At 56.7% G+C, this 15332-nt stretch overlaps 1 protein-coding gene across 1 annotated transcript in view; it reads right to left on the reverse strand.

Moving 5' to 3' along the window:
• Positions 1–15332, reverse strand: part of FCGBP (Fc gamma binding protein) — a 47233-nt gene that overhangs the window by 2200 nt on the left and 29701 nt on the right. The window contains exons 12-19 of the mRNA XM_058531067.1: positions 13528–13865; positions 11566–12139; positions 10534–11150; positions 9576–10119; positions 7920–8491; positions 6998–7571; positions 5708–5907; positions 2544–2927 (exon numbers count right to left, since the gene is read on the reverse strand). Of these exons, the coding sequence (XP_058387050.1) occupies positions 2544–2927; positions 5708–5907; positions 6998–7571; positions 7920–8491; positions 9576–10119; positions 10534–11150; positions 11566–12139; positions 13528–13865 (3803 nt within the window). The remainder of the gene's footprint in view (positions 1–2543; positions 2928–5707; positions 5908–6997; positions 7572–7919; positions 8492–9575; positions 10120–10533; positions 11151–11565; positions 12140–13527; positions 13866–15332) is intronic.

The following is a 15332-nucleotide window of genomic DNA, read 5'->3' on the forward strand; positions in this document are numbered from 1 at the left end:
TGCTGGAGAGGCCAACAGGAGTCAGATCACACAAGGCCTTGGAGGCCGTGGAAGGGAGCTGGTTGAGTTTGGAATGCTGTTCTGGGAAGCCACTGACCTGATCTGATTCTCATTTCTAGAAGATCTATCTGCCGAGTAGAGAATCGTTTCTTGATAGAGGGGCAAGGGGAGGTCAAGAGTAGGAGTCCGTTAACTTGAATTATGGATCAAGCAGATGGCCAGAGAAAAGGAGTGACTGGTCCAGATTACTAAAGAGAGAACTCAAGGCTCCCTGTTCCCAGCAGGGCAGAGTCTTGGACCATCTCCATGCACTGGTGGGAGGATGTAGACTATCCACGTGGGAGGAGTATGTGGAACATTGGCTGTATCTCCCCGCTGGACCCAGAAGACACCAATGGATGTCTCTGCATTCAATAAACAGGTCATGGAAATAGAGACAGGCTCATCTGGGGAATTTAGTGCAGCCTGACATCTGTGTTTGGGTCTCAGGCTCGACCACATGGACCACAGGTGATTAGGCTGAGTTGGCATCAGCCCTCAGTCAGGCCAAACAGATTCTCTCTCTCTGAAATTTGGAATTGGGGTGGTGAGAACCATGGGGCTTGGGAAATGCAAAGCAGCTGTAAGTGACAGGAAGTCAAGGGGCAGAAGGGAGGGGGCCCTGGGGCTGGTGTGGACTCATGAGGCAAACAATGACAGGCCTGAGGGGGGTCCCTAAGAGAAGGCTGAAGGACAGTTGAGGGGAGGGTTAAGTGGCTTGGAGTTGGCAGAGTCCAGGGGAAGTTCCCACCTAGCCCTGCACTTGAAATCCATGTTGGTCCCTGTGTCCACACAGTTACCACCAGCACCCCGTTCCCATCAAAGGGTTAAAAGCATGGGTGCTGGTCAGTTCAGAGCCTGGATGCCCCAGGCACTCTCGGAGCGACTTGAGAAAATGGCTTCACCTTCTTGGGCCCTAGTTTCCCTTCCGTGTAAAATGGGGATAACTGTTCCTGTCTTGTGGGTATGTTGTGGGGAATCACCAACCTCGAGTGTGTCAAGGCTTAGAGAAGAGCCTGGCAAAGCCTAATAGCCCAGTAGCTGTGGGCTGCGGTTGCCAGCCTCCAAAATGGCCCCCGCGATCCTGCCTCCTGGTATTCGAGCCCTCGCGTGGTCCCCTCCCACATGTGTGGGGTTTGGTCTGCGTGACCGTCACTTCTGAGATTAGTTGTTATTTTTAGCTGATAAGTTTTGGGATAACTTGTTCGGCATCAATAAATAACTGATGCATCAGTTATCATTACTATTCATATTGTTGTTGAAGTAGTCAGCTGTTGTTTTTGCTCATCCAGCATCTACACCACTCTCATCCGGTAAGAGAACTTCCCTTTGACCTTCCTGTGGGTACCCAGCTGTCTCCCACTCTCAGCCCAGCCCCGTGTTGGGTATATGTGCGGAAAAGTGTTAACACAGCAGGTCTGAGGCTGTGTCCTTAGAAAGATTGCTTGCAACGTTCGCCCTTGGCTGGGATCTGGGAACCTGAATTGTTTATATAATGGATATGGTTTATGCTGAACACCTGCTTTCCTTCTGGAGTCTGAAAGTTTGGTATGTGCTAGGCAGAGCGTGCCCATGTGACTAGCCCCCAATTAAAACCCTGGGCGCTGACTCTAACGGGCTTCCTGGTAGACATTTCACATGTTTTGTCACAACTTCTTGCTGGAGGCATTAAGCACATCCCGTGTGACTCCATGGGGAGAGGACCTGGAAGCCTGCACTTGGTATCCTCTGGACTTTGCTCCACAAACCTCTCCCTTCTGCTGATTCTACTTTGTGGGCTTTTGCTGTGATAAATCTTAGCCATCAGTACGATGATATGCTGAGCCCTGTGAGTCCTCCTGGTGAGTCACTGAACCTGGGGACGGTCTTGGGGACCCCTGACACATCACCGAGTTCCATACCTAAGGCCACACTGATTGGCTCCTGGGATGGGTATGTGACCCAAACTGGCCCAGTGAGGTATAATCCTGGGTCTTTTGTTGCATCACTTTCTGCTAAGGTAGCTAAGTGACAGGATATAGGACTGGAGTAGCTGGGGGTTGTCTTTGCCCCTGTGAGGGGAAAGCCTGTCTGAGAATGAAGCTGATTTGGTAAACAGCAAGTCTAAAAGACAGAGGTACAAATCCAGATAATACTGCCAGGGCACCTGGATCCAGCCATTCCTGAGGCTCCATCCCTAAATTTTCTAGTTATGTGGGTCAATAAATTCGTTTTTGCTTAAGGCAACTTGGATTTGGTTTTCTGTCACTGGCAACCACTAGAGTCTTGATTAATACTAATATCAAAACTAGTAAGTTACTTGAGTGTGTTTTTGCTCCTCAAGAACTCAGCCAGAACAGAGAGACTAAGTTTGAAATATTGAGACAAATACAAATCCAGAGACCAAACTGCAGAGATCTGGATACGGAAAACAGATAGCAAGCTAGACACGCAGTCAAGAACGTAGGGACACTGCCATGGGGAGGAAAGGCCCAGAGGAGACATGCTCCCGTGCCCAGGCTTACCCACACGCCCTTGGTTGGGGTCACAGTCACCAGCCCGTCCCGGAAGAAGACGTGGACCTGGCCCACAGCTTCAGCTTTGCCATGGCAGGCCCAGACGCCAGCGACCACACGGTACCAGGGGACGGTGTCCTGTAGTCCTGGGCAGTGGGAAGACAGCTCATAGACGCCAGAGTCGCTGATGGCACCGTGGACCCCATCGAAGGTGGTGAGGTTGGCATCCACAGAGAGAGAACAGACACCCTTGGGGACCCAGCAGTCCCGGACCCCGGCCTGAATCTCACAAACGCGGCCTTGCGGGCAGCTGGTTGCCTGGCATGTCAGGCCGGTGCTGGAGGAACAGGAACAGCTCTCGCTGCAGTCTGAGCTCAGCAGGGAGGAGTTCACCTGTGCACAGAAAGGGGCCAGGTTACGGGGCTGCGGTGGATTGCAACAGTGGCCTTCAACCTCTGGAACCATGCAGAGCCACTTGGCAGCAACCATTCTCATTAAGAAATGAGAGATGATTTCCCCTTCCCCAGATAAGCCCAGACCTCAAAAGACCTTATAGCTGCCCCGCACCCCCACCCTAGGGGGGCTAGCCCGCTGGAGGATGAGAGACTCGGTGGAAGAGAGACAATTATCCCAGCTGATGTCACCCCTCCCCAGCCAGCTCTCAGCTGACCCAGGGCTCCTAGAAATATGTGAGCAAGCCCAGGGGACAAGAAGAGCCGCCCAGCGGAGCCCAGCCCAACTGTGGAGTCACAGAATTGTGAACTGAACAAGGAGTTTTTTCAACCCACCATGTTTTGGGATAGTTTGTAACCCAGCCAAAGCTAACCGATACAGGTAGAGGTGAGCATTGGAGACAGTCCAGAGTCCTGGCACCCAAAGCCCACAACACAGAGCCCTGGAAACCCAATTCCAGGACACGACTTTCTCCTGGTTTTCTCCTATCTGACTGGCTGCCCTTCCTTCAATGCGTTTTCAAGTCCCTCCTCATCTCCCAAATCCTAACGCTACCTTGCCCAGGGCTCTGTCCTCAGGCCTTTTTCTTCTCTATCTAAATTTTCTACCTGGGGATCTCATCAAATCCCCTGAAAACTAAAAGCAGTGTCTTATCCTCAACTGGACCCTGAGAGGACGTTAGTGGGACCACTGGTGAAACTTGAATAAAATCTTTAGATTAGATAATAATATTGAATCAATGTTCATTTCCTGATTTTGAATTGTACTGTGGTCATATAAATGAATTTCTTTATTCTTTTTTTTTTTTGGTGAGGAAGATCAGCCCTGAGCTAAAATCTGATGCCAATCCTCCTCTTTCTGCTGAGGAAGATTGGCCCTGGGCTAACACCCGTGCCCATCTTCCTCTACTTTATGTGGGACGCCGCCACAGCATGGCTTGACAAGCGGCGCGTCAGTGCACACCCGGGACCTGAACCCGGGCTGCCACAGCGGAGCGCGCGCACTTAACCGCTACGCCACAGGGCCGGCCCCGAAATTCCTTATTCTTAAGAAAACCACGCTCAAGTTTTTAGGAGTAAAGGGGCACTATGTCCACATCATACTCTCAAATCGTTCAGAAAAAACATGCACATATACGTATAGAGAGAGGATGATAAAGTAAACATGTCAAAGATCAACAGCTGAAGAACCCGAGCGGAGGGTATGTAGGAGCTCTTTGCGCTATTCTTGTATTCTTTAAGTTTGAATTCTTTAAAAATAAAAGTTTGAAAACTTTAAAAGAATAAATGTAATAAAACAAATAATACTGATGACTTCCACACTTCTATCTGCAGCCCAGACCTCTCCCCTGAGTGCCAGGCCCACAAATCCAAGAAAGCTCCTAGCACAGCCAGGGTGGTCAGGGCTGGGCTAGGGAGGCCCAGGGCTGTGGGAATCCAGAGGAGGCACCTAACCCAGCCTAGGGGATCAAGGAGGGCTTCCTGGAGGTGGTGAGATTGAAGGAAGGAGCAGAAGTTGGCATCTCCTTCGCCAGAAGTCCTGGACTTCCAGACCTTCTAGTCCACCTTTTGCCCATTAATAAAACTGGGATGAATGAGGATGGGATGTGGTAACCTGTCTTTCTTTGATCTGAGAAATGTGCTTTTGAAGAAATAGGATGCCTGGTAGTTCAGAGGGTGGACCCAAGGCTGCTGGCATGAGAATCCAGCATCACCCCTTGCTAATGGGGAGCCTCGGGCTGACTTCTCTTTGTCATAATTTCCTCATCTGTAAAATGGGGAAAATAACAACAGTACCCATCTCACAGGATTGCTGTGATTATGAAATGAATTAACATCTGTAACAAACGTGGTGCACAGTAAGAGCTCAAAAAATAACAACAAAAATGAATCAGCTATTAACTTGCAATTCACATTGTTAAACAATTGTTAGCTGAGCTAACACTGCACTATTGTAAATTGCTATTATTTTTACTGAGTGTGATGAACATGGAGGGCGAGGCCCAGTGCTCAGTGGCTGCCTTTGATGCACAACCACACCTGATCCTCAGACACTTATGGTGCAAGATGAAGAAAATGTGGCTGAGGGAGGGGACTACAGTAGGCCGAATAATACCCTCCCACCAAGGTATCAGGTCCTAATGCCTGGAACCAGGAATTGTCACCTTATATGGAAAAAGGCTGATTATAGATGTGATTAAATTAAAATCTTGAAATGGAGAGATTATCCTGGATTATCTGAGCAGGGCTTAAATGCAATCACGTGAATCCTTATAAGAGGGAGGCAGACAGAGATTTCATGTCACACACAGAAGAGGAAGGGGAATGTGACACAGAAGAAGAAACTAGAGTGATGTGGCCACAAGCCAAGGAGTGCCAGCAGCCACTAGAAGCTGGGAGAGGCAAGGAACGGCTTCTCCCCTAGAGCCTCCAGGGGGTGTGTGGCCCTGCTGACACCTTGATTTTGGCCCAGTGATACTGATTTCTGACTTCTGGCCTCCAGAACTGGGAGAATAAATTTCTCTTGTTTTAAGCCACCAACTTTATGGTCATTTGTCACAGTAGCCACAGAAAACTAACACAGGGACGTTACCAGCATTGAGTCACACAGGTGGGAAATGGTGGCGGCTCCTCTGTCCCCTCCTTGAGGGCATTGCACAGAAGCTCTGAGTCTCCCTCAAGCTTCTCCACGCTCCCTGCCCACCTCAAGCCCTTGCTCACCGGCAAGTATCGGCCATCATGGGTGCAGCCGCAGTCTCGGACCGGGATACAGACACCATCGGAGAGCAGGAAGCGGTCGTCGCACTCACAGCCCTCAAAGCAGCGGGTGGTGCAGCCCGTGAGGCCAGAGAGAGCGGCACAGGAGCCCTGGCAGGAGTGTGTGCAGAGGGAGTAGTGGCTGTGGGCAGGGCACTGGAGCGCTGCGGGGAGAGGAGACAGGAGACACGCAGGCACTGAATAGTGAGTGGGGCGACCGCACACTCAGCGCTGGGTTGGCGGTGCTGGGGACACCAGCAATGAACACGGCCCCAGGCCCCACCCTATGGAGCTCATATCAGCGGGACAGCCAGTGACGGCCCAGCGTGATCAGGGCTGCACTGGGGAAGCGCAGACAGAGTGATTAGAGACAGGATGGGGCAAGCAGAGGCAGAAGGGTCAGGGCTGGGATGGGGCAAAAACAGGGAGCTGTGCGGATCCAGGGGAAGCACCCAGGAGGAGGCCCTGGGCTCTGGCTGAGTGGACAGTACGGCTGTCCCTGCCCAGAGATGAGGACCAGAGTCGAGAAATAGGAGGATCAGATTTGGGGTGAAATGCTGACATCATATGGGAACACAGCAGGTGTGAGGGACCCTAAGGACACCCAGGGGAAGGTGTCCAGGAGGCCACTGGACCCCTGAGGCTGGCAGTCGAGAGAGAGGTCAGAGCTGGAGACAGACACCATCCACTGTCAGCACTGAGGACAAATCTAAGGCCGAGGAGGTGGATGACAGCCCTGGACAGTCCTGCCCTGAGGAGAATGAAGGAGACACAGCCCTGCCCTGGGGGCATGAGGGGCCACTGCCTTGTCCTGGAGAGTCTGAGGGGACATGGCCCTGCCCTGGGGGTTTGAAGGAAACAGATAGCCCCTGTGACGGGTATCTGAGAGGGAGAGTCCTGGGCTGGGGGTCTGAGGGGGCTGCAGCCTTGTCCTGGAGGATCTGAGGGGATATGGTCGCATCCTGGGGGGTCTGGGTGAGCCACAGGCTCAGGCTTTATTGTGTGAGCTTCCAACCCGCGGGACCCGCCCTCCCAGGTCACCACAGAAAGGGGCCAGGACGAGCCTTGAGGAAGAACTGCATCTGAGAGTTCAGGAGAGGGGGCCCTGAAAGGCCCAGTCAGCAGGGCAGGAGGGAAGCCGGGGGGAGCCCTTCCACGAGGAGGCGCTGCTCCTGCGATGCGGGCAGGACAGGGAGCAGGCCAGGGGCGCCCCCAGCCCGGCCTGGGGTCCTCTGAGGGCCCAGGGACACTCACGGCAGAAGCTGTCTGTCCTCCAGGCCTTCACGGCCCCGCCGGCCGCCTGGCAGGCCGCCGTGTAGGCCGCCAGGCTGCGGCACAGGAAGGCGCTGCTGCCCTTGTGGGCGCACAGGTCGGACACGCACTGGCGGAAGTACTCGGAGGGGCTCAGCACCGCGTGGCAGGCCGCGAAGGCGCCCTGGGGGTCCCGGAGCCGCCCGCAGGCCTCGGTGCTCTCATAGGGCGCCGAGGCCTCCGCCGAGCACACGGGGCAGCCCTGGGCCCCGCAGCCCTCGCTGCAGCCCTCGGAGGAGTCGGCTGCCCGCCACGCGGCCCCAAAGGCCTCCACGCTGGCGGCCGCGGAGCCACCGGGCAGGACGAAGTCATCGCTCCAGTTGCCGTTGAAGTTCCCACAGAGGCCACAGAGCCGGCCATGGAAGGGGCTGGGGATGGATATGAGGACGTGGGCATCGCCGTCAAAGAGAAGCCGCAGCCCCTTGGTCGTCTGCAGAACCACGTTCCGGCCCTCAGTGGTCACCCGCACATGGCCCACAGCCACAGGCAGGGCCACGACCTCGTCGTCCAGAGTGACCTGGGTGAAAGGGTCAGGTGGGTCACGATTCAGAACCACAGGTAAGGCAGTCCCCTCGGACTCTCAGGGTGGAGCTGCGTCCCTCTCAGTGCCCTTGGGGCGGGGCCATGTCCCCCTGAGACCTCCAGGGTGGGCCATGTCCTCCACGGACTTCCCAGGGCAGAGTCCTGTTCCCCTCAGAGCCCCCAGGGCAGGGCTGTGTCCCCTCAAACCCCCAAAGGCAGGGCCATGTTGCTTTCAGATCCCCAGGACAGGTCTGTCCCCTTGGGGGGGGACATCTCTCCTTCAAAACCCCTAGGGTGGGCGGTTACCCCTTCAGGTCCCCAGGGCAGGGCCATGTTCACTTACCTGCAGCCCCTGAGCCAGGCCCACAACCTGACCAGCGACAGTAACTAGCAGGCGTCGGGGGTCTCCGGCCTCATTCTTCTCAAGCACGATGGCAAAGTCCTCGTCCCCAGGCTGCGGGTGGCAGACTTTGGCCAAGACATAGGAGCAGGAGCCATGCAGGTCATAGACACGTCCATCAAGCGTGACGTAGTGGATGCCCCCATTGACCAGGCAGTGGCCACAGCCAGTAGGATGACAGGCCTGGACACCATCCTCTAGCCGGCACTCCTCGTAGGGCCCGCAGGCCGCGCCCTCCTGGCAGCTGACTTGGCCGCCCGGCCCGCACTCACAGCGATGCTCGCACTCAGGGCCTGGGTAGAAGGCCTCGCCCAGCGGGTAGTAGCGGCCGTCGTAGAGGCAGCCGCACTGGCCCACTGGCACGCAGGTGGCACCACTGAGCACGAAGCCGGCGTCGCAGACGCAGCCCTCACGGCAGGTCGGCTCACAGCCCTCGGGTGCCGAGAGGCTCGGGCAGCTCACAGGGCAGGAGTCCCCGCAGAGCTCGTAGTGGCTGTTGGCAGGGCACGGGACGGCTGTGGGGACAAGGCGGGAGTGAGCCAGGCAGGCGTGAGGGTGGGGGCAGGGGGAGCCACAAGAGGGAGAACCTGCCCGGTGGGTCTGTATGTTCTGCCTGAGCATATTCCACGAGTGAATCTGCCCAGGGATCTGAGCCGGCGTCTGATCCACTACATCTGCCTGGGGGACTTAGTGTGGGATCTGGGGACCAGGTCTCTCTGACCAGGCTGTGTGTCAACCTGATGGAGCATTTCTAAAGATCAAGTGACTCTGATGGGGCGAATTTGACCATGTATATCTGACCAAGAGACGAAGGATTAGAACCAACCGTGTGTGAATCTGACTGGGGTGTGGGGCTGGATGTATCTTGGGGTATGAACCCGCCCGAGTGTGCCTGGCTGTGGATGCCTGACCTGGAGCCTCTGATGGAGTCTCTCTGACAGGGTCTGTGTCCGTGTGTGAGTCTGACCACGTGTATCTCATTAGGGAAAGCTGACAGGATAAATCTGACGGAGGAGATCTGCCCAGGACTATGTGACCATGAACCTGTATGTATCTGCCTGGGGCTATGTCAGGGTCATGATTCTACGTGGGTATACCTGCCCAGGCGTGTCTCAGTGTAAATCCAACCAAGTGTCTCTAACCAGAAGAGTGCCTGTCTGAGGTTACTGCACCAATTCTATCTGACCCTGTGTATTTCAGTGAGTGACAGCCTACGGGCACCAGATCCGATGTAACTCACTAGGTTTCTCTGACCAGGGGTACCTGACAGAATCTTCTTGACCAGGTGTATCTCGCCGTGTAGCTTTGACAGTGTGAGCCACCCCTGTCTATCTGACTAGGATCTCTGAGCCGCATGCATCCCTGAGAGTGGACTGGACCCACTGGTTTCTGGCCAGGTGTATCTGAGTCTCTCCCACTGCATACCACGTGACCTGGTGTATTTCAGTGTGTGGCTGCAAAGATGTTTCTTTGACAGGAGATGTCTGACTCAGGGGATGCAGCGTGGAGCCTAAGCCCCACGGAGGAGGAGAGTCCTGCGAAGGGGAAGGCGGGGGGACCCCCACTATGCGGACCATGCATGCACGCATCAGTACTCACGACAGAAGTCCGGCCGCCTCCACTCGCCGAGCTGGGCCCCAGCGGCCTGGCAGGCTGCCACGTAGGCGGCCAGGGCGGGACAGAGGCCTCCGGGATGGCCCTGAGCCTGGCAGGCGTCCAGCAAGCAGCCCTGGAAGTACTGCGCGGGCGGTACCAGGGCGTGGCAGGGCGCCAGCACGCCGTCAGTGGCCGAGATCACGCCGCAGGCGTCCGGGCCGCCGAAGGGCTTCTGCTCCTCGGGCGTGCAGGGCTCCGGGCACGGCGCGGGCACGCACTCCCCGCAGCCCGCGGCGCCGCCCACCTGCCAGCGGCTCGGGTCCCCGCCCACCGCCTTCAGGTCGTCTGCCGGGTCCCGGTTGTAGTTCCCGCACAGGCCACAGAGGGCGCCCGCGTACGCCGCCGGCACGCGCAGGCGCACGTTGCTGTCCCCGTCGAAAGCCAGCGAGAGCCCGCCGGCCGTGGTCACCACTACATCGGCGCCGCTCACGTACGCTCTCAGGCGCGAGTCCAGCTGGAAGGGCAGCGCCACGAACTCGCTGTCCACCTGCGGGCGCGGGGTGGGGCTGGGGGTAGTGATCGGAGCGGACAGAGGTTCGAATCCGGGCTCCACTACCTACTAGGGGTGGAACCCTGAGCTCGTGACCTCCCCCTTTGTAAAAATAATAATAATAATAGTAATGAGCATCTATAGACACGGTGTACCTGGCTCCTCACACTACCCTCTGCAGCAGGTTCTTTTCTTAGACCCATGTTACAGAGAATACACTAAAGCTCAGAGGTGGGGAAGCCACTGCTCCAAGCCATCTGGCTCCAAGGTCTATACCCTAACGGCTCCATCACACCCCCCATCATGCCCCCGCTAACCTGTGAAAGGTAATCAGGGCAATGGCAGACTCCTCCCTGTCCCAGGCAACCCCAGGGCTGGCACGAGCTCCCGCCTGGCCCACAGACCCCTCACCTGCAGCTGCCGGGGCCACTGGGCACTGAGGGTCAGGCTGTGGTTGTAGAGGTGCAGGTTGACGCTGCGGGTGTAGCTGACAGCCTGGCTGCCCCGGTGCTCATTGGTTACAGTGACCGCGAAGCTCTCAACTCCCGTGGGTGTTGCATTGCAGGGCGCGCTCAGCAGGTACTCGCAGGTGCCTTGGAAGTCGAATCGGTTCCCGTCCAGGGTGATGTAATGGGGGTCACCCCAGGCCTGACACTCAGCCGTGCTGACAGGTTGGCAGCCATACTGGCCCGAGGACAGCAGGACACACTCTTCTCCTAGCCCGCAGCTGGCAGCCTTGCAGACCAGTGAGCCACCCCCAGGCCCGCAGTGGCACCACTGGGAGCAGGTGCCGTCAGCCCAGAACTCGCTGCCTGCCTCGTGGTAGGTGTTGTTGGTCCAGCAGCCGCAGCCGCCATCCAGGGGAACGCAGCGGTTGGCACTGAATACGAAGCCAGAGTCACAATGGCAGCCCTCGGCGCAGGGGCCGTCACATGTGGCTGTGGTGGTGGGGGATGCAGGGGATGGGCAGCTGGCCGGGCAAGGCGGGCCACAGAGCTCATAGTGGCTGTTGTCAGGGCAGGGGATCTCTGTGGGTGGATGAAGGAGTGGGAGGGAGAGAAAGAGAGAGAATGGTGTTAGGGGGTGGGGTCTGAGGATAGGGTGGGAGGAGCCAGACTGAGAGACTTAGAGGGACAGACAGAGAGAGGGAGATAGGACAGAGGCAGAGAGATGGAGAGAGACAGAGCAAGAGACACAGAGGACAGAGAGACAGAAAGAAAAAGACCCAAACAGACAGGGAGAGAGAGAATGGGAAATAGACAGAGAGACAATCAAAGGGAGACACAGAGATAAGTGCCAAGGGACTGAGAGACAAAAACAAAGAGAGAGACAGAGAGAGAAAGAAACAAACGAAAAGACCAGAAGGACTGGGGTGAAACCCAAGCAGCCCTTCAGGGACAGAACCCCGGCCCCCAGCTCCTGCTCGGCTGCCCCGGCACTCACCACAGCCGGTCTGCTCTCTCCAGTCCTTGATGGCGACCTCAGCGGCCTGGCAGGCGGCAGCATAGGCAGCCAGAGCCTGGCAAAGGATGTCGCGGGCCCCACCGCCCAGGCAGACATCCAGAACGCAGCCCTTGAAGAAGCTATCGGGAGCCACGTAGGCATGGCAGGTGGCGAAGGGGCCTCCCGAGCCGGCGGCCAGGGGTCCACAGAAGCCGGGACCCCCGTACTCCTCGAGCTTGTCCTCGGGGCACGTTGGGCAGGACCCGTGACATTCGTCCCAGCACAGTGGGTCCCAGCCTGGGACTCGCCAGCTGCCACCCCAGACCGGGGTCGAGAGAGCCAGTGTGCCATTAGGAAAGGCTTGGTCGTTGCTGGGGTTTCGGTCCATGTTCCCGCAGAGCCCACACACTGCGCTGTCATAGCTACTGGGCAGCGTCACCTCCACTCGCCAATCCCAGTCGTAGGTGACCTTCAACCCGAAGTCGGCTGTCAGCACCGCTTTTGATGCGCCTTGGATCACTGAAAGCCGCCCACCGGCCACAGAGACAGGCAATGCTGTCAGCACACCGTTCACCTGGGGGAGGTGGGGAAAGAGAGGCAAACAGAGGTCACTCAAGGTGGGCAGGCCCCAGCTCTTGTCCTGCCATGGCTGGGAGCTGCCAAGGCCTTCCTCTCATCTGACGGTTGTATAGTCATTTGACAAACGTTATAAACATTTGCTCTAGTCCAGGCCTCGGGGAATGAAACCTCACTCTGCTTCTTTTTCTGGGTCTCTCTCTTGATCTCCATCTCCCTCCCTCCCTCTCTCCTTGTCTCTTTCTGTTGTCTCTCCCTCTCTCTACATCTAGATCTATCTCTCTTTCTGGATCTCCCTTTCTCTCTCTGAGTCTCTCTCACTCTGTATCTCTCTCTCTGGGTCTCTCTCTCTCTGGATCCCCCTCCCCTCTCTGGGTCTCCCTCACTCGTGCACTCTCTCTCTCTGCATCTGTGTGTGTGCACTCTCTGGGTCTCTCTTTATCTGGGTCCATCTCTCTGGGTCTTTCTCTGCGTCTCTCTCCCTCCCTCCCTCCCTTCTCCTTCCCTGTGCATCTCTGTGTCTGGACATCGCTTCCACTCACTCACCATTCTTCTTCTTTTTTTTTTTTTGTGAGGAAGATCGGCCCTGAGCTAACATCTGCCAATCCTCCTCTTTTTGCTGAGGAAGACTGGCCCTGGGCTAACATCCATGCCCATCTTCCTCCACTTTATATGGGACGCCGCCACAGCATGGCTTGACAAGCAGTGCGTCAGTGCGCGCCCGGGATCCGAAGCGGCGAACCCCGGGCCACTGCAGCGGAGCGCGCACACTTAACCGCTTGCGCCACCGGGCCGGCCCCTCACTCACCATTCTTTATTGAGTGCCCACCCTGTTCCATACCTCACTCTCTCCTGTGAGCTACCGTTAATCTGCATCTCCACGATCCTGAGCAGGAGGGGTGGCCCACCTCTCTCTCTCCACCTCCCTGAATTTTGCGCCACATCGAGGTCTCTGGGCCTCTCATTTGTTCCCTCACAAACATTCACGGGGGCTCACCCGGGCAGACCCTCAGCTGGCACTTTACATACGCCACCTCACTGTGGGGCAGGGCCTGCTATGATCCCAGTTTCACAGATGAGGAAACTGAGGCCTGCCATGTAAAGTCATGTGCCCAACATCACACAGCGCATAAAGAGAGCCTAGATTCAAACCCCAGTCTCCATAAGGCAAATGCTAGAGGCCTGTGTTAAAGCCCTTAGCCTTTAAAGGGCTAGGCTCGTTTAATTCCCAATAAAGGGGTGATGTTTTTGCTGTAATTATTGTTGCTTTGGCTGCCCTTTTGTTTCAGGCCTAGATGAAGAGAGAACACGTTGAGCTCCTACCTGTGGCTGGTAGGACCCCTCCCGCCCTACGGGGGGCTCAGGGGACCATCCCATGGGACTTACCCGGACTTTGCCAGTCTCGCCCTTGTGGATGGAGATGTTGGTGCCAAGGGTAGTGACGGTGACGAGCCTCACATAGGACACAGTGGGGTTGCCCCGGTTCTCATTCTTGGTGGTGACAGTGAAGGGTGGCAGGCCCTGGGCGCTGAGCCCAGGGCATTTGGTGGTCGCCAGCACGTAGTTGCAGGTGCCCTGGAAGTCGAAGTCCCGGCCGTCGAAGGAGTGGTAGTGTGGGTCGCCCCACAGCCAGCACGTGGCCTCGTAGTTGGGCACGCAAACGGCCTGGCCACACTTCTCCTGGCACTTCTCCTGTGGCCGACATGTCACACCGTGGCAGGGGTCTGGGGCAGAGGAGAGAGGACTTTGAGGGGCTGCCCAGCATCTGCCCCAGTATGTGCCAGGGATACTGGCTCTGAGGGCTGCCACACGTGAGACCAGATTCCAGGGTCCCCACATCTGAGACCCAGGACCCGAGGTCTGTCCAGCCAGAACCAGGCCTAGAGATCCCAAATCAGCATCTAGCCCCGGGGTCCCCTTGCTTGAGATCTCAGCCCCAAGGAACTCAGGTCCGAGACCAGAGCCCCAGGGGTCCCTGCATCTGCGATGCCAGCCCAGAGGGCCTCCCTGAGGGCACCCACAGCCCCAGCATTCTCTGTGTTCAAGACCTGGGCCCCACGTTTCTCATGCCTGAGCTCCCAGCCTCCTGGGGGCCACCACATTTGAGACCCAGGTCCTGGAGGTCTCTGTGCCCAAGACCATGGTACTGGAGGAACTTTCTGATGAGAACCTAACCCCAGAAGTCCCAACATTTGAGCCCCTGAACCTGGGGTCTCCAGATCTAAGTCTCACGGCCATGCAAGACTCTATTCCTGGAATTGCTGCATCTGAGACCCTGCCTTGGGGATCTCATTTCTGCCCTAACTTGGAGGGTCTCTTTGTCCAAGACTCTGTTCCTGGGGCCACTCTGTCTGGGACCCCAGTTTTTGGAACCCCTATGCCCAAGACCCCAGCCTTAAAACTTCCTCCTCTGCCGTTTTCCATTGATTGCCTCTCAACTCCAAACCCACTGATAGTTCGGCTTGGTCAGTAGAGGGCGCGGGAGGGTCACTGCAGGAGAAAGGGGCTCCTTGTCCTTCCAGTGTGCTCTGCGCTCCCGGCTCCTGCAGGCCTCCTGCAGGCGAGGGAGGCTAGCGGCATGTAGGACACTCACTCAGCGAGGTCCACTGGCCCCAGCTGGCTCCCCAGTGAGTCAATCAGGCGCCCTGCTGGGCGGCTTCTCAATCAGTTTTGCTAGCACCCCAGTGGGGGTTTCCTACGTGTCAGCTCCAGCCTGCACAACCTCTCTGCTGTCCAGCGGGCTACAGCCACACCCTCCAGTGAGATCTGCCTCCCAGCCGTGGGGTGGGGGCCCTCTTCCCAATTCCCCCCTTCCTTGGGTGCTCTGCTTTTGCCTGAGGGGCAGAGGCTGCTCCCTGTATCTGCTCATGTTGTGTTCTGTCATGTTCTTTTTACTCCTTAGCAGATAATAGTCTATTACAAGTAAAGAATTCCTTATATTAAAATTTCCTTACTCAAGCTACTGTGTGGTCTCTGTGTCCTGGTTGGACCCTGACCGGTGTACCCCCATCTCTGGAAGTCCCTCTTATCCTGCCCCTTGGCCCTAAGGGTCTCAGTCCCCCACCTCTCAGTTCTGGAGGTCCCATTCCCTTATCCTTGGGAATAAGGGAATTATTCTCTGTCTTTCACCCTAAGAAACCAGTCCTGGGGGGTGGCTCTGTGTCATAGACTTAATCTGAGAGGGGGGGTGT

The sequence above is a fragment of the Diceros bicornis genome, chromosome 34, assembly GCF_020826845.1.
Source record: "Diceros bicornis minor isolate mBicDic1 chromosome 34, mDicBic1.mat.cur, whole genome shotgun sequence".
NCBI lineage: Eukaryota > Metazoa > Chordata > Mammalia > Perissodactyla > Rhinocerotidae > Diceros > Diceros bicornis.